Source organism: Triticum urartu, chromosome 4 (assembly GCF_003073215.2).
Source record: "Triticum urartu cultivar G1812 chromosome 4, Tu2.1, whole genome shotgun sequence".
Classification (NCBI taxonomy): Eukaryota; Viridiplantae; Streptophyta; class Magnoliopsida; order Poales; family Poaceae; genus Triticum; species Triticum urartu.
In genome coordinates this window covers 432,853,380-432,876,028 of record NC_053025.1, presented here as the reverse complement: position 1 = coordinate 432,876,028, position 22,649 = coordinate 432,853,380, and the positions used below count along the sequence as shown (strand labels likewise).

Here is a 22,649-nt window from a genome sequence, read left to right as displayed (position 1 = left end):
CGCACGGCCCTGTCCCAAGATGGAAGGAGCCGGAAGACGCTGAAGTGCAGCAGTTCTTCGACACCCTGCACGAGATGCACGTCAACGCCGACGCCGAGCGGCTGCTTGTCCAGGACACTTCCCAGGCGGAGCTGGACTACATCGCCACCAGGGCGAAGGAGGCGCAGCTTGCCAGGGAGGCCTGCAATGACGGTGGAGTGGAGGACAAGGCCGCGACGGCCGCTGAGGAGGAGGAGCTCGCCCAGTGGGCGATGGCCGCCGGGGGAGTCAGCAGTGCCTGTGCCGAGGCTCCTTTGGTTGAAGACATGACCGGCGGGTCGTCATCGTCGGAGGAGGAGGTTGAGGCTGCAGAGCCGACGCCACCTACGGGGAGGGGGCGAGTCCTGCGGCGGGCCTGTTGTGGCGAGCCGGTCCGACCCGGCAGGGCTGCGCGGTCACAGCTGACCTTGGAGGAGCCCGGGCGCCAGACGAGGGCCGCGGCTGCAAAGAAGCCGGCGAAGGCTGCGGTGAAGAAGAAGACAACCGCCCCTTCTTCGTCCACGCGTGCCCAGACACCACCCCCTTCCCCTCCTCCGACGAATGTTGATATGGAGGTTACTTTTGACTACGGATCCCTCAGCCCGAGGAGGAAGAGGACGATAGCAGAGGAGGAGGCGGACGACGAGTAAGTATCTGGTTCCTTTTCGTTATCTCTGCCTCCTCAATTTGCGTTGCTTGTCTTGACTTGTTTTCATCTTTGCAGGGACGGGGAGACGCTAGCCCAGAGAGCAAAGAGGGTCAAGGTCTCGGTGGGCGGCCAGCCCTCAGCTGGTACTTCGGGGGCGCCATTGGTGGTGTTGAGCAGCCCAGACAGCAGCCCCCGGCAGAGCCCCCAACATAAGTTCATCACTCTTCTCCCGTCGACATGTGTCAGGGGCATGACACCTTGGCGCTGACCTTGTCAGGTACGCAGGAGGAGAGCAGCAGCAGCAGGAGCCACAGAGGGCTACTCCCAACACGCCGCCCTCATCGACCACGCCGCCCCGGGGGCGTCCCCGGCAAGGGCGCCAGGCACCAGGCCCACGCAGATGGAGGAGGAGGAGGAGAACTTGGGCGCCGGCGGCTTTGCCTCGACGCCAAATGTTGGCGGGAAGGGGGCTTCCATTTCCTAGCCGGGTACCAGCACAGGTAATCTGTTTGCCGTTCGTCCCTGCTTCCCCCCTTTCTCTCTTTTTTTGCTCCTGGTCTTGGCCTTGCCTCACCCCCTTCTTCGGTGCCCAGATCCCTTCTTGGTGAGCCCAAAGGACGTGGACGTCATCATTGAGGGCGTCGCCAAGGCCGCCGAGGCGAACGCAGAGAGGATCGCCGCCGAGGAGGCCGCCAAGGATGCTGCCGCGGGGGCCACCGGGGAGGCCGACAAGGCTGCCGCTGAGGAGGCCGGCAAGGTTGCCGCTGAGGAAGAGGAGGCTGGTGACCGGCCTTCCTCCTCTGCTGCTTCCGGCTCCGGCAAGTACCTGAGGGTGAGTGACGATTTGTTCGTCCACCTTCCAGGCGCGTCGAGCACCAGGACACCCGTTGAGGGAGAGGTGTTCGACGATGAGGTGCTTGCCGCTGTTGGGCTTGAAGTCGTCAACGAGCCGATCATTAGCGGTGACGGATCACAGGAGGAGCGGCTCCTCCACGCCATGGGCGCCAGCTTTCGAAAGCTCCAAGTGCTCCATTGCGCCCGCCTGGACAAGGCTAAGTCCAGGACGGCGATGGTGGAGAAGGCGGAGGCGGACCTCCAGGAGCGCATCGCCGAGGCGCAGGACTAGTTCCGTGAGGCCCACAAGGAGCTCAAGGCGGCCCAGGGTGAGCAGGCCAGGCGCGACGTGGAGCTCACCATGAAGCTCGCCGACGTCTAGAAAGTTCAGGAGGCGGCGAAGAACTTGGCCGAGGCCGCCGAAGCCGCTCGGACCCAGCGCGAGGCCATGAACTCCCAGGAGGAGGACCTTGCTGCGCGCGAGGAGAAGCTTGCCGCCATGCTCGCGGCAAGGACACAGAGGTGGATAAGCTTGTCTTGCAGCGGACCAGCGAGCTGGAGCAGAGGCACAAGGAGGCACTCAATGCCCAGGCCCAAGTTCACGCCGGCAAGGTGGAGGAGCTGGAGGCAGAGTGCGACAGGCTGAAGGAGCAGGCCCTGAAGCTGTCCCAGGAGCAGGACACACTCAATAGTGCCTTGACAAAGGCGCAGGGCGTGGTCATCCGCAAGGCTGGGGAGCTCTCTGAGGCCAACAACTCCATCAAAGACCTCAAGCTAAAGTTGGAGGGTCTCGAGAAGGTGTTGTCGGAGGCCGCAACCCGAGAGGGGACCCTGGCCAAGGAGCTGGAGGCCGAGAAGCTGTTGCAGAAGAACGAGGGCCTCAACTTCGCGGACCACGTGAAGGACGAGAACCGTTGGCTCGATCGCCTTGCCACCGTCACCAACCGGGCCGCTGCGCAGCTGGCCACCATGGGGATGCCGGACGTGAGGTACGTCCCGGAGCGGGGTGTGAGTGCCAATTGCAGCCTAGCCATGTTCTTTGAGAAGGTCGTCGGTGCTCTGGAGCAGCTCCATGCCTACCGGGCGGCCTCGCTGGCCGACGAGTCCCGGAGGTTTTGCCAGGGTGCCATGACCAAGGTTCTCACCAAGACGGTGCACTGGTACCCCGACCTCGACTTTGACGCTGCGCTGGAGAGCTTGCCGGAGGGAACCGACCTTGCGCCGCTCAGGGAGCGCATCGAGCCCATCATCAGCCGAGTCGGCGAAATTCAAAGGGTGGAGGGCCAGCGCCGGGATTAGGCATCCTGTTCTTTTTTATCGCCGCTGTAGGTACACAACCAAGACAATTGGTATCTCTAGTTAGAACCGCAGCAACAATTTGATGTAACATAACTCTGCAGTATCATGCATGTTATTTCCCTATTCGATTTTCCCTTGTATGTCCACCCTACGCAACTAGGTAGGCTTGCCGGCGCGTAAACCCAGGGCGGCGGCGTGGGGACGGATCCCCATTGGCCTGCCGGGTGTGCTTGCTGCCGGGCAAACCACCTTACCGCCCTTAGCGCGGCCGCCCGAACTGTCGAGTTTGACTCGAGTCAGAGTCAGGAGCGTTGCCAGGTGCGGAAGGCTACCCCACCACTCTCCACACGGCAGCTTTGAGCTGTTGAGCGGACTCAAAACATAACAAAGGCGTTGTCAATCGTGGGAGGGGGGCTTGCGTGCAGGTTTCCCATACATAGGCCAGATCTCCGAGGACGATAACCTTTAAGTGTAAGAGGAAATAATCCAAGGCTCTGAATGACTTAGCTTTTCTGTCGCCGAGACGGCGTCGTTCCTCCAGCCGCTTTCTTCTCAGAAACCGAAAGCGATGAAGAACCGCTAGGCCAACTACCAAACCAAATTCTCACAATTGCGCCCCCTACATGGCGCGCCAAAAAGATGTCGGTGTCAAACGACACCCGTGGGATCACAAGAATCCCTACTACGGTTGCCGGGGCGCAGGGTTGCGAGGAGAGCAGGGCTAGTAGACAGCACGAGGATCGTTTACCCAGGTTCGGGCCGCAAGGATTCGTAAAACCCTAGTCCTGCTTTGGTGGGTGTATTTCTGAGAGTTCTTGAGCTCTTGAACTAGCTGTGGTCAGCGTGTGGTTCCAAAGAGCTGAATCCCTCTCCTTGTCGCCTCGAGCCTCCTTTTATAGGAAAAAGGGGTTGCCACAGTGGCACACAGGAGGTGGAAAGGTCTACAGTGGCACGAGGTTATCCCTTGTATTACAGGACAAGGTGCATTTAATGCACCGCTTAGGTGTCCTCTTGCTTTATCGGGGAAGGGGGAGAGGCCCGTCCCATCCATCGCCACTTCTCCTCGCTTCGACACGCGCCTCGGCCAAGGATGCGTGCGGTGCCATGTAGGCAGGCAGGCAAGTGAGTCGGCGTGGTGGTGGAGCCTTCATGAAGATCTGCATGCCGCCACGCAGGCACTTGATGAGTTGGCCTGGGAGCAGCATGTTGCCACGCAGGTGCCCGCCCAGCTGGTTGGGCTGGCAGCTGCATGTGAACGGCGGTGGGAGCTTGGTTGACGTGGGCTTGGCGATGGCCTTGCCGGCGTCTTTGGCGGGGGCCTTGCCGGGTGGCCCGGCAAGGGGTCTCGCCATGGCGTGTTGTCGTCCTCGGCAAGGATCTTGCCGGGGGTCTGGTGGCCTTCCTTGGCAGGGATCTTGCCGAGGATCACCGTCTTCTAATCTGATCTTGAATATGTCTTCACAAAGATCCGTATGCCACCACAGGGGTGCCTTCCCGAGCCCTGGCCCTATGCTGATGACGGCACTGGGAGTCGTGGGCTCAAGGGTGGCTCGCCCTGTTGGCGTGGGGCGAGCTGTCCCGGCAAGAGTCTTGTCGGGGCCGCTGAGGCCACCCGGCAAGGGTCTTGCTGGGGGAACCTGCTTCGTCCCTCTGCTCTTTGTGGTCTTGGCCTTGGCGTTGCTTTGATTGTCTTGGTCTCCGATCTTACCTTGGCTCACCTCCCTCGTTCTGCTTAGTGTGGCCCTGGGCGCGGCTCTGACTGCCCGTGCATAGGAAAAGGGGTACAAAGATGCGCCCCTATTTTTATACACCGACAGTGTGTGCATGTGTTTTTCCCTAGGATTTGTGTGGTTCTCCTATTGGTTCGATAACCTTGGTTCTCACAAAGGGATACACTTATCAGCTACTATATTGCTTCACCCTTCCTCTTCAGGGAAAATCCCAACGCGGCTCACAAGTAGCATGTACTAGGATGTGCAATGATCTAACATAACATGTTTTACAATGATGAAGAGTGGTTGTGCCAATAAAATCATGTCAGCTCTATGATCCTGCAAAGCAATATGACTATGGAATACACCAGTCATGTGAATAGTAACGGTGGAAGTTGCATGGCAATATACCTCAGAATGGCTATGAAAATGCCATACTAGGTAGGTATGGTGGCTGTTTTGAGGAATGATATAATGAGGCTCATTTGTGATAGAGTGATACGTCTCTGACGTATCTATAATTTTTGATTGTTTCATGCTATTATATTATCAATCTTAGATAATCTATATATCATTTTTGGGGACTAACCTATCAACTCAGTGCTCTTGGAGATATGCCTTAGAGGCAATCATGTAATATGATATTTCCTATGTGTTTATGAATAAAGATAGTCCTTGGATATTATCAATGATGTGTTCCAATAAGTACATGACTTGTTTGTGGGACTATGCATGTATGATGACTGTCCTAAAAGGTCCCTAGTCGAAAGGGTTGTGTGGACACGCAGCCGACTAGAGTAGCATATGACATGGTGGATGACTCGGTCTCACTGGCCATGGCCCATGGAGCATTGGATGCTAATCGGATAATATGGACTCGGAAGGGTCTGTTCGGATTCGATATAGTCAGATCTGAGTCTAGATAAGGTATGAGTCGGATAGACCCAACTATGAGACACAACGATAGGTCATCTGTGAGTCTCTAGTACAACATACGTTCTATGTCCTAAGACCTGCGTTGGCGCATGTACTCGGGATGGTGAGAGACCTGCTTTGGGCTGACCAAACGCTACTCCGTAACTAGGTAGTTATAAAGGGTAGGTTTTGGGCTTGTCCAGACCCATGCTGCCAGATATGATCGAGCAAGATGGAATTTGCCGCTCCGATCAGGAGAGATATACTCTGGGCCCCTCGTGTGATCCAACCAAGATAAGCATAGCTATGAGACAAGGATTATGAGATAATCTGGTTTGTGGTGGGCATCACTGGAACGAGAAAGAGGCCAGGCTAGCAAAAGGATGACAGACTCGCCTTGAGCCTGACAACATATATCATGTGGCAAAGGGAACAGAAGTGTGACTTGTTGTACAGGTTCACAAACCGGCTTCATTGTCTACTTGGTGATCGGTACGCCTTGCTAGAGGCCTCTACCAGCCGAGCAGGTCACAGGTGATTGATACGTCTCCAATGTATCTATAATTTTTGGGTCGCGCTAACTGCCACACGTGTGGCAGAAAGGGAGACGCACCACACGTCTCTAATGTAAACAGATTGCCACGTCATCGCATGCATGCATGTAGGAATCTTTTTGGATTTTCAGTTTTTAAAATGTTTTATCTCTTAAACGAAAAATCCGATTGAAAATTCGTTTTCACCATTAAATCCCTCGTGATGAGATCTTCGAAACTAGATCCCATGTTGATATGTTTTGATGAAAAAAAATTTGGATTAAAAGTTGCCATGTCTATTGCATATGAATTGCCATGATGTTTACACTGAAGTTGCCATGATATGTTTCAGCTATTTTCTTCTACATTTAAAAGTAAATTTTGACATTTATAAAACGGGGAATTAAGAAACTAGACTTGCCATGAACCATAAACTAAAATTGCCATGATACATGCACGTAAAATTGCCATGGTTCATACAAAAAATAATTTTCATGGTCAAAGTACTGGAGTTGCCATCATCAAAATACTAAAATTGCCATGATCTACAAACTAAAATTGCCACATGGCAACTTTAGTTTAAGCCCTATGGCAACTGCAGTGTAAACATCGTGGCAACTTCTGGCAAAAAAAATTCGTCGAAACATATCAACATGGGGTCTAGTTTCGAAGATCTCGTCGAGACGGATTTAATGGTGAAAAGGGATTTTTAGTTCGCTTTTTTATTTAGGAGATACAACATTTTTAAGCCGAAAACCAAAAAAAATTCTGCTGATGTCATCTATTCATACGTGGCAAAATGAGTGGTGATGGAGACGTGTGGGTGATGTGCAAACGCCCACACGTGTGGGCGTTAACATTTTCGTAATTTTTTATTGTTTCATGATATTATATTATCAATCTTGGATACTTTATATGACTTTTTGCGCTATTTTATATTATTTTTTGGACTAACATATTAACCTAGTGTCGTGCATACGACCATCTATGGGATCATGATGGTCCCTTTGCAGTTTGACTAGAGGGATTAACGAGTACAAAGAGCAGAATTAGCAAAATCGTGCAAGGCTTACCCAGGTTTGGGCCGCTGTGAAGCGTAAAACCCTACTCCTGCTTTGTATATTGGATGTGTATGTGTCCAGTTACAAGGTGCGCATGTCCCGACAAGGTGCTTAGAAGGTGCGGCTACTCGTGCAAATGGACATGGTTTCGACCTTTGTTAAGGTAGCCATGGGCCTCCTTTTATAGATTAAAGGGTCACCATAGTGGCAAAATGGTAAATACACACTGTATATAATGGCTACAGTGCCAAATACCTAACTCTCACGGATTAGGACAAACGCATTTATTGCACCGTGAGGTGTCTTGTGGATGGAGCTCCCCGGCAAGAGTGGTCTCTGCTTCTGTGTCGTTCACCCATCTACCTCTTATTTCCTTGACACATGCATCGCCTGGACGGGTGTCACTAAAGCTATATTTTCATAAGTGAGCTGCCACGTGCCCAGACAAGACTCACCTAACTACCTGCCTGCTCGACACGTAATCGACAAGTGACAACCTGATCGATGAGGTGGAGCGGTGGCAAGGTAGTGGGATTCTTTCCAAGCTCGAAGCTTGCCGGTCTTGGAGCTTGGCGGGCTTCGCCAGCTTCTCCCGGCAAGGATCTTGTCGGGTCCTCAAGCTATTTCTTCAGTATTCCTGATCTCTGTCTTCAGAGATCTTCTTTGTAATCCTGTATTCTGCTCTTGAGTCTGGCTTTAGTTATCCTCCGGCAAGCCTTGCCATCGGGGAGGCTACCACTGCCTGTGCATAAGTCTGGGGTATTAAAGACCCAATTCTTAATACACCGGTAGGAGCCCCCGGGCCTGGGCCACACACGCATGCGAGGCGTCGTTGATCAAGGCCCAAAACAATGCACACGCACGTGTAGCAGAGGATAACTGCCACAATCTTCTCTTTTACTGCGCCCTCCCACCATGCGTATTACATGCAAGAGGTGGGATTGGGAAAGCGGGGCGGTTGCTGGAGTAGTGCGCCTGACAAGGTGCAGTCACTTCGAACAGTAAAGAGCCAACCCCCGCTCCTTCCCTCTAAAGAGGAAACCATGGAGAGCGTTGCTCATTTATCTCTTCCCATTCCAATCTAGCAGCTGTCGTCGTCTTTTCCCCTCACCTCTCCCCTTCTCTGTTCTTCCCCCAGAGGCCAAGGGTGTATCATAGTCACAAGTGCGGGGGCTAGCCCAAGTGTCCATGGAAGAAGCACAAATCACAGTCATGGAAGGCGCGACATCCAGGGCCGGGCTGGTCATGGAGGAATGCCCGCCCTTCCACCCCAGGCGGAAGCCCACACGGTGGAGATGCGTATGAATTCGTCGTGGCGCTGCACCATCGGCCACGCAGCTAGCTACGGCTCCCAAACCCCTTTGCAAGGGTGATGGAAGACGGCCGACCCTCAGGCATGTGGCTGCAGGCGGACAGTTGCTGCAACGGTCCCGCCTGGGTGGTGACCGAAATCTCCCCCGACGGCTTCATGTATCTGACGCGGGGGTGGAAGTCATTCGCCCGCTCCCGCAGCCTAGGGCGTGGAAATCTTCTCCAATTCAGGTGTGAAGGATCCACCACGCTCTTCGTGAAGTTCTTAGGGGCCTTCGGCGGCCGTATGAAATGTTGTGCAGAGAGCTCGAGCAACAGCGACGTCGACCCCTTCAGTGATAGTAAAGATGATGAAAGCTCCTCAAGCGTCAAGAGCGAGGGCGACGATTCTGACTAGGTGAAGATGGTACTCTAGTTGAATCTTGAAGACGGGTCGCGCCCTAATTAAGTTCTTTTTCTTTTTCCCTCGTGCCGTATCCAATGTAACCCTACGGGGATGTAAGGAAAATGTTGGCAGACACTTTTGAACAAATATCCTCTGTTTACTGTGTTTGATGAATATGTGTTGTCTCCCCTTGTTCAATTTTGTTTTTGCATGATGTGTTCCTACCTTGTTTGGAAACTTGCTGGCGCACACACTTGCCACAAGCACTTGGAGGAACGGGTCCTTAGTAGCCTGCTGGAAGTGCTGCTGTCGGCAAGGTCTCTTGGCGATCTCGGTGCAACTACTTAAATTGTTGAGCGAACTCGAAACAAAGTAAGAGTGCGGCTGATCACGACAAGGTTCCTTCGCATGCAGGTTTTCCATACAAAAGCCAAAATGTTCAAGGGAAAGTAGCTCTACAACAAAGAATTTGTTTAGAAGTTTTTCAACTTAGCTTTTCTTTGTTGTACTTCTTGTCTTGGAAAAATAACTTGAACGTCACTTGTTGGTTTCCATACCATCACTACCCCGGCAAACATGCACGTGAGACAACCCTTTGTCCTTTGAGAAAAAGAAAGAAGAGAAAATAAAGGTATGGAACCTCGACGAGCAGCAGGAGCGGCGCATCAGAAGCAGGGGCCGCGGCTGCAGGCGCGCGTGAGACAAGGCGCCGGGGCGCGGGAGGGGCGCGAGGGCGCAGCCGTGGCGAGGTGGGGAGGCCCGTGGGCGCGGCTGACTTGGGGTGAGCGCGAGCGTGCGCGTGTGGAGCAGGACCATGGGCGCGGTGAGCACGGAGCGCGACAATGCCGCGGCTGCCTAGGACAACTAGCTACGGCGCACGGGAGGGAGCGAGGGGAGGTCGGGGGGGACCGGGGGCTCACCTGCTCACCAAGGGGTCTTCAACGAGGTCGAGGGAGCCGGGGGGACTCGGACGACGGCGGGTCGAAGAGGTGGCCGAGGTGGACGCCTGCGGGCGACATCGATGAGTCTTCTCGGCTCTGATCCATCGCGACGGCGGTGCTCCCAGACACGAAGGCGTGGCGAGGGAGTGGTCAAGGCCATGGCAACGGCGAAGACACGACGGCGGCGGTGGGCGGAGAGGGACGAGGGAGAGCAATGGGGAGGAGTGAGGGGTTAGGGTTCGAAAGGGGGCTCCGAGGGACCTAGTAGGACGCCGGAGCGTCGCCGGATGGCCGGCGCGTGGCCATCCTGGCCACGGACGCTGCGCGCACCTCCATGGCGTCCTCGATGAACAGAAGTAGAAGAAGCCTCAAGGGTGGGCTGGGCCGGGTCCTTTTTGACTTAAAGCCCAGCAGTACAATGCATCTCTAGCCTTTTCTAATTTCTTCTTCTGCTAATTAATATAGCTCATTTTTTATATTCATCTAAGGTACTAAATGAATTATGTTGAATATTAAATTTGTCAGATAAATACTATGCAATATTATGCAGTACCACAAAAGTGTTTGGGGATTATTTGAATTCATTTACATTTTGTTTAAATATAAATGGTTTAAATGAGGTTGTTTAGGCACTGTTTTTGGGTGACAACTTTTAATTGAGCAAACAAGTGACATAGCTTTTCTCCACCATAATTAACTATGGATTATTTTCCCTTACATCTACTTTTAGTTTTCTTATTTGTGAATTTCTTAATTTCACTTACAGTTTGAATTTGATTTAAAGTGGAATTTGAAATGAGATATGAATCAAAGATGATCAAGACTAATTAATCATGATGACTTGGCACCATTAGTGTAAGGTCACTGTAACATGACACTGGGGGTTGTTACACATAGGTGTTGCTCCGTTCTTCGCGTGTAGTGGAAAGTGGCCCCTAATCATGGTAATGGTGGGAGTTGTGCCCTACCATTAACCAAAGAGTTGCGGACGCCCCTACTCTTCTTTAAATTGCCTGGTGCTTCACATCTCGCCATCCACTTCATATTCTTCCCTAGAATTGTTTTCCTTACACCTTCTTCCCAATCTTCGACATGGCTCCACTTCGCCACTGCAGTCCTTGACCCGCGTTGTCGTCGCCTCCTCCACCACCTTCGTCGCAGGCAGAGACACTCGAGCTGCTACCAAACCATTCGGTCGCATCAGAGGAGAGTGAGGATTTGCGAATGAGGTAACTTGCGCGAGCAATTCGGATCTGTGTTGTGGGGCTCGCCTGGGCTGATGCGAGACATAAGCTGCTAGAGATGCGCGCACGGGTCCATGCTTATCCATATCTGGGAGATTCATCGGCGGGGAAGATCAATATCCTTGAGAGGAGGGTGATACATCCATTTGCATCACTATTTCTTATTATAGTTTCCTTTGTATCGTTGATATTTTACACATTATAGCTCAATTCAAATGTCTTTTTCCCTTCAGTTGGCATGAAACACATAATGCTAGAAAATAGGAGCAAAAATATGACAGTGAAGTAAGCAATTTTCCAGAGCTCATAAATCGCTAAAAACTCCCCCCCCCCCCCCCCCCCCCAAAAAAAAAGAAAAGACCCACGTAGCCAGAATATGGGCCCTGTGCACACAGCTTGCCCACGCGGCCTTTTTTTTTAGGAACTTATTACGCTTTCACGTAGAAAATGGAAGATCTACGTTACGCATATAAAAGAGCTCTTTACCCATGGCAATAGAGCAGAGCCTGCGTACAATACCTTTTAGGGCTTCTTTGGATTGCAGGAATATGAAAATGCAGGAATAGAAAAAATGCAGGATTGAGATATCATGTACAATAGAATCCTACATGATTTTAGAGCATAAGAATTTTGCAATAAGTGTCTTTGGATGGTGCATAAGAAAGAAACATGTGAATTCTAGAACATTTGAGGAGAGAGAGTAGGGAAAGATAGGAAAAAAAATAAAAAGAGGTTTGAGTCATGTTAAAATTCCAATGGAATTGGGGGTAAAGGAATGCATTTCCTAGGAATTTGGTAGGCTCGGTGATATGATACAAAGGACTTGCATAAGAAAAAAAACCTTAGGATTCCAATCCTTCAAAATTTCTACGAATCCTTCATGCCAAACAGTATCATTTTTTATTTCTTTACTATTATGCATGTGAGTTTACATAACAATTTATGAGCACATGGTTTTAGTCAAATTTGGATAGGACATTTTCAAAGGTTTACTACAACTCACATCAACCAAAAAAGATGTCCCACATAGGCACATACTCCAGCAAATACTCCCCCAACACCAGGAGTACTAAGAACTACGTGGATTCAAACAATATTGTTCAGTTCTTTGAGTAAATAAATGACAATATTACCACGTGACCAATGTGGCAAGCAATCTAAAAAACTAAAAAAAAATGATAATATTTTTGTTTTTGTTCAATAGAGGCGGATCCCTCCCGGGCAACCTAAAGAAAGCCATATAAAGCACTTTCTAGTCCTTGAAATGAAGAAAGGCAGTAATTTCATACAGTTGTGGGAAAGACACCTCACGCATCAGGAATCAACACCAGGAAGCCTGATTCAGACTGAAATATGCCTGGCTCGGATGAATAGAAATAGTTCATGGCAAGAGACTGTGACAAAAGTATACGTATCAGAATACAATCGTGGGAGCTGTACAGCTCTCCTTATCCATAATACAAGAGATATTCTCATGTATATATACATAGCGGCTAAGAACATCGTATTTACTTTATCCAAGTAGTCATGGGCCTATGCTACCAGCTACATTACCGTCAGTGTTCATGTTCAGTGCTCGCCGCCATGAAACTCTAATCGAATAACACTTCGCGTACAGTCGGCGTGCCAGGAATGGCCGGGAATCACATTTGCAGCTCCCGGCGTGCTCATATTGATTTTGCGGGCTTCTCACGAACTAGGCTCCCTCCTATCCGGGAATCTCAAGTCACCTGGCTGACCGAACAGTTAGGCGAGGTCAGCTTTCAGCTTGCCATATCAGCTCCGACCCCTACTTTCTGATCGCAGAGGCTGGGGTAGCTCAAGCACAATGAGGAAGAAACTCCGCTCTGACTCTCTGATGTACTGCACCTCACCACCCATCAATTTGAGGATTTTCCTGCATACGCTTAGTCCAATGCCTTCTTGGGTCGTCCAACGGGCGTTACTGAACATATCTTGGACAATGTCAGGGGGGAGGCCCTCACCAGGACAGGCAAATCTGGAGAAACACACATAGATGAAAGGCAATCAAGGTCCAGCAGGAGTTACTCTATTGAAATTTGTACCAACACAAGAGATTGAACTTTTAAGCACTATTTGTGTCACCAAGCCCATTATAACCACCATTTACAATAAAATCTCCCCCAAACCATCAAGTAGAATGTTTGCGCATTTATTTATTCAAAACTACTCCCTCTATATCAAAATATAAGACGTTTTTTGACACCGAGTATATTGCAACAGAAGTAGAATTTTGTAATAACATGATTTACAGAAGATGATCATTTGATCCTACTGCTCATGAGTCAAAAGACAACACTGAAGCTGATAAAACCAAACGAGAACAGCATGTGGCAGTGAATACAACAAAGATGCATGCTACACCAAGAGATATATGTACTACTCCCTCCGCCCATGATATAAGATATTATTACAACCAATATATGAATACATTGGTTGTAATGACATCTTACATTATAGGACGGAGGGGGTACATAATAAATCCAATGACAAACACGAAAACATGCTAAAAATTCCTACAAACAAGCAAAACACCCAGCCGTTGATCAACCCTTGCTATGATTAACCAACCATGGGCACTGGATGGAATCAACAAACATTGATCGCGTGACTCATAGACCCATGCTAAATCCATGGCCACGTATATATAACTTAATAACCTTTCTAATATAATGTAATGAAGCTAGCTTTCTAAACTATGGCGCTATTTGTTAGCTCGTATATAGCTTTGTAATCTTCCTAATAATCCCTCTGTCCCACAATGTAAGACGCTTTTGCATGTTAGCTTGCAAAAACGTCTTACATTGTGGGACGGAGGATTGCAAGCTAACATAGCTTGCAAAAACGTCTTATATTGTGGGATGGAGGGAGTATAATATAATGAAGTCTTCCTAAAATATGACACTATTTGTGGCATGAGGCACCAGAAGTGCCAAAAAGATATGATGTGGCTTGACATCATGTGACCCGCAGATGGATGTGAATCGTGCAGTATTAAGACTCAATTTGCCTTCCCTTTATCTCTTTTGCTCCCACTAGAAACAAAATAATGCATGAATAAGTTAAAAAACATGAATGACAGAAAACAAATCTGAATCCTTCTAATCTGTTAAATAGCTCTCCAAATCTTTACACACTTCTGCACGCGAACAGCGGTATTTACGCATGCCAGCTTGATACATCTCTTTTATCACATATATGCAACCAAACAACAAATACTTGAAGAAACAAACACACAGCTGATGTATGGATGCCTAAAAAACATGAGTTTCACAGATCCATAACACCCTGTCCCTCATCTTTCTAATCAGAAGGCTCAAATTTGAAGTTGGACCCTTAACCTTAAATCACACTGTATTTGCATCCATTTGTTAGGAAAACCAATCCCCATGACTGCTATTACAAAATGCGCTGGGTTGATTCTGATTAAATGTTCAACACCATCTTTTGCACTACTGAGTCATTGAATAGGAGTCCATTGCACCATGAAATTGTGTGACTTCCAGGTGACCTGAATTCACATGCACACTGGCTACAAATTATGTACAGTATGTCTCCTGAAAAGCTGAATACGCTTGCGTCTACGTGGCATAAGCTGAGTCAGTAACGGTCTACCGCCATGAAGGCTGGACAGCACAGCGTAGGGGATCGGGGAGTAAAACACTGGTTAGGGAGGATGATCAAGGGAGATAATAGATTGATAACTACTCCCTCCGTCTCCCCCTTAAAAACAGAAGGATGGCACGGCATAGGGGACTGGGGAGTAAAACACTGGTTAGAGATGATGGACAAGGGAGATAACAGATTGAGAGACACTAGTACTTTATATAGAACGACTAACTTGATCTACAAGTCAGATCTGAATTCAAACTCTAGACCGGACCATAAATCTACCTTCCTAGTTCAACTGGACTATTACTAATTTAGCCAGACACTTTATAACAGACCCAGTAGTATCCAACAAGGATGCTTAATACTTGATTTATTCCTTCTCTTAAACTTCCTACCTCTAACATAACCTATCCAATACCTTCGCCTATCTCCTACTGGCTAGTTCACCGACGGCCATAACGCTACGGTGATGCCACATCTCATTCCTTACATTTAACCTTTTCCCCTTCTCTAAAGACAATCTGTCAAATACTGTTGTTACTTTTGTGTTAGTTGGGGGCTTCATTTGTATTTTATGTTTTCATGAGAAAAATAGAAGCAATGTGATCAGCGTCAGGTGTACATCCAGTCAGGTTGCCCTATTAAAAACTAGCATATTCATGCCATGGCAATTATTGTATAACAAACAACAATTACAATGATTATGATAGTATTCATACTTTCCTAGTACTTATATAAATCATGAATAGTTCATGATAACCACATGTAACAAGACACGGTTATACCACACATGACCAATAAAAATTTAAGCAATCGTTATCTTGCTTTCAATCAAGTTCAAGCAAAGGCATTCCTCTAAAGTAATGTAATATATCATCTTCATGTATATTGCAAAGAGACAGGAAAGCAGCTAACCTGAAGAGGAAGAGCATTGTTTCCGTTCCATCAGAATTTTGTTTTACGTTTGGTCTGACTTGTATCTCCACCCAGCCATTTTCAGTTGGAGCAAACCGGACCATGCTAAGCAAAAAGTCAGACAAAACTTGCTGGATTCTATATTGGTCACCATATGCCGAGGCTTCTTTTATTTCATCAGGGATATCTCGAATAAGTTGCAAATCTCTTTCTCTTAGCAATATCATCACTTGGCTGACAACAGCGTTCATAACATTTCCAAGTGAAAATTCACCTTTCTCAAGCACCAAAGAGCTGTAAAATAAGCCAAAACAGAACAAATAAATTTTTGGATAATAAATTGCTAAAGTACTTAACAGAGAGGTAAACTGTCATAGATCATGGAAAAGGTGAGATAATGCTTCTGTCTACACACCAGTGAATCCATATGAAATCACAGAGTACATAATAACACATGAAAAAAAGATAGTCTGCACAAAGCTGTGAGTTCGTATTCAAAAGGATATTCAGATTCCTTTATGTTTAAACTTCGCAAAATGATATGGGAGATTTTGCATAACATGAGTCGGAGCGTCCTTGGGGTAAAAGTGGTACAGATTTATTGTCCATCAATAAAAGCTGAGATGATTGACCAGCTGTGCAAGGCAACCAAAAGCATCTGAAATCTTAAGCAAGCAGATGAATTGCAACATCTGCAAACATGGTTACCAAGTTTATACTAGGATGCTAGTATTATACTACCACGGATATATGCTTGGCACAAACTTCTTGCACAGGTTGAAGTTACGTGGGCTGTGAAGTTCACTTTAAGGTTTTGTAGGATGTGATAAATGCATAAGGATATTCCTTTAGTTTTGACATGATCCTAGATTCCTAGTGTGGTATTTGATGTAGCAATGTTGAGAATCCAGGCAGTACCACCAACGTGTTTTGAATGTTGCCCAGACAAAGCGAGTGTACAGTGAGATAGATGCCAAGGAGGCAAGGATGGAAAAAATGCAACTGTCATGAAGGGTTGATGTGCACAGAAAGAATTACACTCTAGAGAGGTGCCAAGACAGGGATTGGAGCTATCAGTGTCTGATGTACTTACTTCTCTAATCCCTTATCTTTCTTACATGCTTAATCAAACAAAATTAGTGCCAGCTGCCGTTCAAACTATTCAGAGTCCAAGCACATCTTGTGGAAGGAAAAGGCATCACACTCATAATAATAATAATAATAATAATAATAATAATAATATCAGAATACTGACCCGTCCTCAATACTTTGGAGGCTGGCATCCTTTACAATCTTGGACATCTGCTTCTCACAAGCAGCGCTAGTTTCAAGAAACTGCCTCTGGTCATCCTTTAAATCAGTCATCTCTAACAGGGAGTTTGTAAACCGTATACCACTGAGAGGGTTTTTTATCTCCTGGCAAATGTAAGCCAACTCCTTCATCCTGGCATAACACTTCTTTTCTTGTTGTCTCTGAATCTCAAAGGCTTGCTGTAATTCAGGGCTTGCAATCTGCAAGAAGCAGAAGGCACCTATGGTCTCACCATCCATTTTGCTCCTTGTGTTTGCAGTCAACAAGGCCTGTACATATTTACCATTCTTGTCAAAGAATGAAAAGGGGGACTTCTCAGAATCCTGCCCTCCTATAGCGTTGTGAAGGACAATCATGAACTTTGTCAGTGCATCTGGGCCCTTAAGTCGGCAACAATTTCCAAATACCTCCCCAACCAGAAGCTTACCAACAACTTCTCCTCTCGACCATCCTGTGAGTTTTTCCATCGCCGTATTCCATTCGGAGCAACATATGTTCTCATCTGAAGCAAATATTGGCGGTATTAGAGGATTGGGATTGTGTACAATAGCCTTGTAATCCCCTTGTATGTTGACAAATTTATCCATGACCACCTTTTGCCCTGTGATATCTTGGCCGACAAAACAAACACCAACAATACTTTTGGTGTAATCCCTACTAGAGCAGGCGTTGACAATAACAAAAATTGGTCCTTTAGATTGCTCTGACCCAAATGTCTTCAACTTAATCTCTACATTTGTGCCTTCTTCACCTGGATGAGAAACAAGTCCATAAACCATCACTATCCAATCCCACCATTTTCCATTAATTATAAGGCAGGTTGACTGTGTATAGACCAGGTAATTTATAATACTATAAACAGTACGAATAATGACATTTACTTCGGGTTAACTACTCCAATCTTTGATGATAAATTTGACATATTTTCAATTTGAGCATACTTATATACTAATTGTAAGATACTTTCATGTGAATGCCTGAAATTATCTGGTAAGCAATAGTGTGTAAATGATACGTCCAGAAACATAAATCGAGGAAAGAACAACCAAATTAGCAGGACTTGTAGTCAGGAATACCTTTTAAAGCTTGCGAGAGTAGCTTCTCAACTATTTCTTCAGATTCCTTGAAGATAAGATCTTTAACTAATGATTTGCCCATAGCTTCTTCAACTGTGAGGCCAGTCAACTCAGCAACCTTTGCATTCCACCCATTTATACATCCATAAGTATCAACTGCAAAGATGGGTACTGTAGCCGTCTCGATCAACCGAACCATCTCCCTTGCTACTGAACTCAGCTCATCTATTCCCCGCAACTCTAGTTCCCCAAGCTGAACCTGACCATTGACAATGGCTTTTGAGTTACTAGTGCCCTCTCCTGCATCTCTGAAGGAGTCCCGCAATATGAGCTGCAAGGAATGTATTGCATCCATCTCAGCATTCTCCCAAGGTAAGCTCCTACTCTTCACCACTTCAAGAAATGCCTTGAATGATGATCGTGGGTGCATCCGCTGCCCATCATCCTTATCCTCCGGATGATGCTTTGCACCACCCCATTTTATCTCCTTGGCTGTGTGTGACCGGAACCAAAACAAATAATCACTCGGCGTGATATAAGCTACTGCCATTCCGCACACTGCATCCCCTAATGCAGTAGCACCGGGGTAGCCTGCATCAGCCAGGCTATCTGTGCTGAGCCCTGTGGAGTCTCCATGGCACACCGTCAACCACTCGATGATATCCTTAATCTGAGCCTCTGTGGGGGTGACACCAAGTGGGTAGTACTTTCCGTGGTAAAACAGTGCAGCACCATCACACTTCACAAGGTCCATTATGCTTGGGCTCTGTGTGACAATGCCAGTAGGTGAATCCCGGAGTAGCATGTCGCACAGTAACGTCTGTGTTCTGAGAATATGTTTCTCTGATAGTTGGTGCGCAAGCTGCAGCTCCATGTTGAGTTGCAGCCCAAAGGCCTGCATGAGGAACTCACATGCATACCGCAGTGGGAAAGGGATGCACCGTGGAGATGTGTGGTGGCACACCACTAACCCCCACAACTTCATCGCCGACGGGATGACGCCCCGCGTCATGTTGTGCTCATCTTCCCCACCGCTACTGATGATCACTGCCATGACGAGAGATGCAATCGACCCCATGTTTGCCATGTACTGCGCATGGCACCCATGTGGGGAGCGAAGAGTTGACCCAACTAAGCACAGCGGCTGTGGCATTGCAGGGTCCTGGATGACCCTCACCGCAGCTGCGTGGCAATCAGCAATCATCCGCACACGGTTTTGCCGGAACAGGAAGCGTGATGCCTGCGGGATATCAGTGGCAGGATAATGCAAACCGAGGTAGGGCTCGAGGTCACCACGCCGGCTCTCGGCGAGGACTTCCCCATGCTCATCATCGTGGAATTTGTACACCATGACGCGGTCATAGCCCGTGAGCTCACGGACGTGCTCCACGACGGTGTCGCAGAGGAGCTTGACGTCCCCGCCAGGGAGCGCCTGGAGACGGGAGATGGCGCGGACGGCGAGCTTCTGGGACTGAACTGCGCCAGCGATGGAGAGGGCGGGGTCCTCGGTGCGGGCGGGCTCGAGGTCGATGACGACGCCGACGTCGATGCGGTGGAGGATGGCGTAGAAGGGCTTGGATGAGACCCTGGAGTGGATCCAGAGCGGGTTGAGCAGCGAGATCTCCCGTGCGGCGAAGGCGCGCTCAAGGAGGACGCCGGAGGAGGGAGAGAAGAGGAGGCGCGCGTCGGCGCCGAGAGAAACGGGGGGAGGCGCCGCGGAGGAGTCGAGCGACGGGACGGAGTGGTGAGGCGATAGGTCGAGCAGGTCGGCGGCGTTCTCGGAGAAGGCGAGGAGGCGGAAGGAGGAGTCGTCGGCGACGGCGAGCGTGCAGCCGAAGGGCTGGATGTGGCCGCCGCGCTGGATGCGGGAGAGGTAGGCGGCGATCTGCTGCTCGGAGGAGGGAGTGGGCGGCGCGAGCAGCGACTGAGAGTAGTCGAAGCTGCGCCCCGACGCGCCCGACTGCTCGAACACCGCGTGGAGGCCGGCGTCCAGGGTGTACTGCGCCACGGCCTTGGAGACCGACTCCGTGGCGGCCGCGCTCCCGGCCGCGCCTCCCCCTCCCCCTCCCGCGCGGGAGGTGCTCCCGCCCGAGGACTGCGTGTGATTCTGGTGCGGCGCGGCGGGCCGCGCGGAGGAGGGGGAGCGCGTGGGCGTGGCGCGGCTTCCCGAGGCCATGGCGACGGCGCGGTGGTCGGAGACAGGCCTGGACTAGGCGGCCGCGTCCGTTTGGGCAGCTCGTCCGATAGCTAGCCTCGCGGCTATGCGGTTAATGGAGACATTGTTTCCGACTTTGGGAGTGGGAGGATAAAAAGATGGGAGCGGCTCGATTTACAGAGGAAGATACTTGAGCAAGGCGCTGAGACGATGACGATGCGATGGCTCGAAAGGGAAGGTCAGGGACTCAGGGGATAGATAGAAGAGAGAGTGTGCTGTCTCTCGCGCTGAAGATGACGACCGACTGGTGCGAAGTTAAATATATTCTCACTGGTTATACTCTGTTTCTAAAAATGCGAAGATATATCTAGACGTATTTTAGTTTTAAATATATTTCTTTTTATCTATTTTGATAATAAATATTTTTGGATGAAGGGAGTATTATTTAAAATATTCAGTGCAGGTGAGATTATTTTATTTTGTGACAAGTACAGATGAGAAACCAACAGCATATGTGCGCTCAGCGAACCAACATGTGGTTGAATATGTAGGAGAACAGTGGTATCTCCAATCCATCAGGATTCAAATCCTGATGCTCGCATTTATTTTGAATTTATTTTAAAACTCTGATATCTCCAACATGTGGAAGGAGATATTTTCGTTGACTACGAGGTATCTACAATAACTTCGTAAAATCTCAAGATGACATGGGTCTGTACTATGTTAAGAAAAAACACATGTACGCTCGTACTAAGTGAACAAAATAAACATATGCATCAGGATAAGGAGCTCTATTTTGATTGGATTCAAATTATTTATGGATTTGCTTTTCTAGCAAATCTAATTTTCCGGTCGTGCTTGTTATAGCTTTGGATGGATTTAAATCGAGTAAACAACATAAAGCTATCATATTTGATGCTAGGGTTCCGAAATTACCACTTTCTCCAATTTTCTAAAAAGCTACCACAAAATTGGTTCGTTGTTCCAAAAAACACCAATGACTCAATGATAACTATGTTGGTTAACTTTAAGTGTGATTATGACAGCTCGGGTCCACTCTTCAGGTTGGCCCTAAATCAGTTAGCTTTGACCATTAAGTTGATCGCTGACGGGTTATGACACGTGGGGCCCACATATTTTCTAAATGCAATCTAGTCCCTACAAAAAAATAAAAGCAATTGGGTCCATGTACTACTCTTTAAAAAGTAATCAGGTCCTTGCGAAAAAAAGCAATCCGGTCCCTTGATCGGGTCCCTGTTGGTGGTGACCGGTTGTGGCTATGGAGCGCCTGAAGGTGGCCATGCGTGCTCTTGCCATCCTGCCTCCATTGCCATCCTAGCTGCTCAACGCTGCCGATGTAGCCCATGTCCTCATCCGAGCCCAGTTGCCCCACCCGTCGCTCGACCTCCCCGATGCCCGTCGTGAGCCCCGGTGCCTTGCACCCCTTCCCATCGAAGTTGTTTCCTGCTCTCTGGCGCGACTAAAGTGCAACCTCTCTCACGGTAGGTAGCCATTGATGGAGCTCCGCCTCACGACCATCTCCTGATAGAGGCGAAGGCGTCCCATCTTTCGATGAAATGGCGGCTATCGTTTATGGTGGAGTAGACGTTGACGATCCGACTACGAACATGCGAGGACGTCACGCCTTAGCAATCGCTAAGCCAATTCCGAGAGGTTATTGACCACGCCGGAGCACGATCAACATGACCATGAAGGTCTATTTCCTGCAAGCAAATGAAGAACAAGCAAGAAACTAAGATTGCAATCTAGATATTGCAATATAAGATGAAAGCTTTATTGATCAAGGTGGGGTTCTGTGACGCCTTGGTCTGGTCGTTGAACACAAACGAAGTACGCGAAGTTGCAGCTATGGCAAACTTTTAATCTAAACAATACCCAAAGTCTAAACGACGCCCTAAGGGCTGTATATATGGAGGAAGAGGGGGAATTTCATGGCCCTTGGAGGAGGGTTCCAAAACCAACCCTAACTCTTGTTTCCCCACACAAACGGACTCTAAAAACAGCCTATACTTAAGTATTTCAAAATTACATGGGCCTGACCCAATAATAAGGTGACGCAACACCTAGAATAGTCTCTGGACGAAATTTATGAAGTGGCATCTTGTATATTTCATCCAAGGCTTCATGCACTCATTATAGTGGCTTCAAAGTCCTGAAATCATCACTTGTAACTTCGTTCTTGTTCCCCTTGCGCATGCCATCATCTCCATGCTTGGTCTTGCTCCAGTGTTCATCCCTCTTATCCATGTCAGGCTCTTCATTTGTAAGCAAAACAAATGTATCCAATTTAGGCAGCATCATATTCTCATGAACATTAGAATAATTACCAAGAAACGAAAGTACCTGATAATTTAATTGGCACGTGCGAGCTCTAGTAATTGGTCCAGTATATGTAGCAGTAGGGGTTGTGGGTGTAACAATGGTATTTATGTCCACATCATCCTCCCCTTCTTGAAATGAAGTCGTCCTTGACAGAAGCTCATCTTCCTCACCCAAATAAGGCTTCAAATCTGCAATGTTAAAAGTGGGACTAACCCCAAAATCTGCCGGCAGCTCAAGTTTATATGCATTATCATTTATTTTCTCTAACACCTTAAAAGAACCATCAACACGTGGCATTAGCTTTGATTCGCGC

The 22,649-nt window shown here is 48.5% G+C and overlaps 1 protein-coding gene across 1 annotated transcript; it reads right to left on the bottom strand.

Annotated features, from left to right (window-relative positions):
- Positions 1–12,219: 12,219 nt before the first annotated feature.
- On the bottom strand, positions 12,220–20,270 carry LOC125551888 (phytochrome B). Its single transcript, XM_048715274.1, has 4 exons — positions 17,839–20,270; positions 16,706–17,513; positions 15,451–15,744; positions 12,220–12,901 (listed from the first exon to the last, which is right to left on the bottom strand). Exons 1-4 carry the CDS (start codon positions 20,012–20,014, stop codon positions 12,679–12,681), a joined length of 3,501 nt encoding a protein of 1,166 aa, XP_048571231.1. The 5' UTR covers positions 20,015–20,270; the 3' UTR covers positions 12,220–12,678.
- Between the last annotated feature and the right edge of the window lie 2,379 nt (positions 20,271–22,649).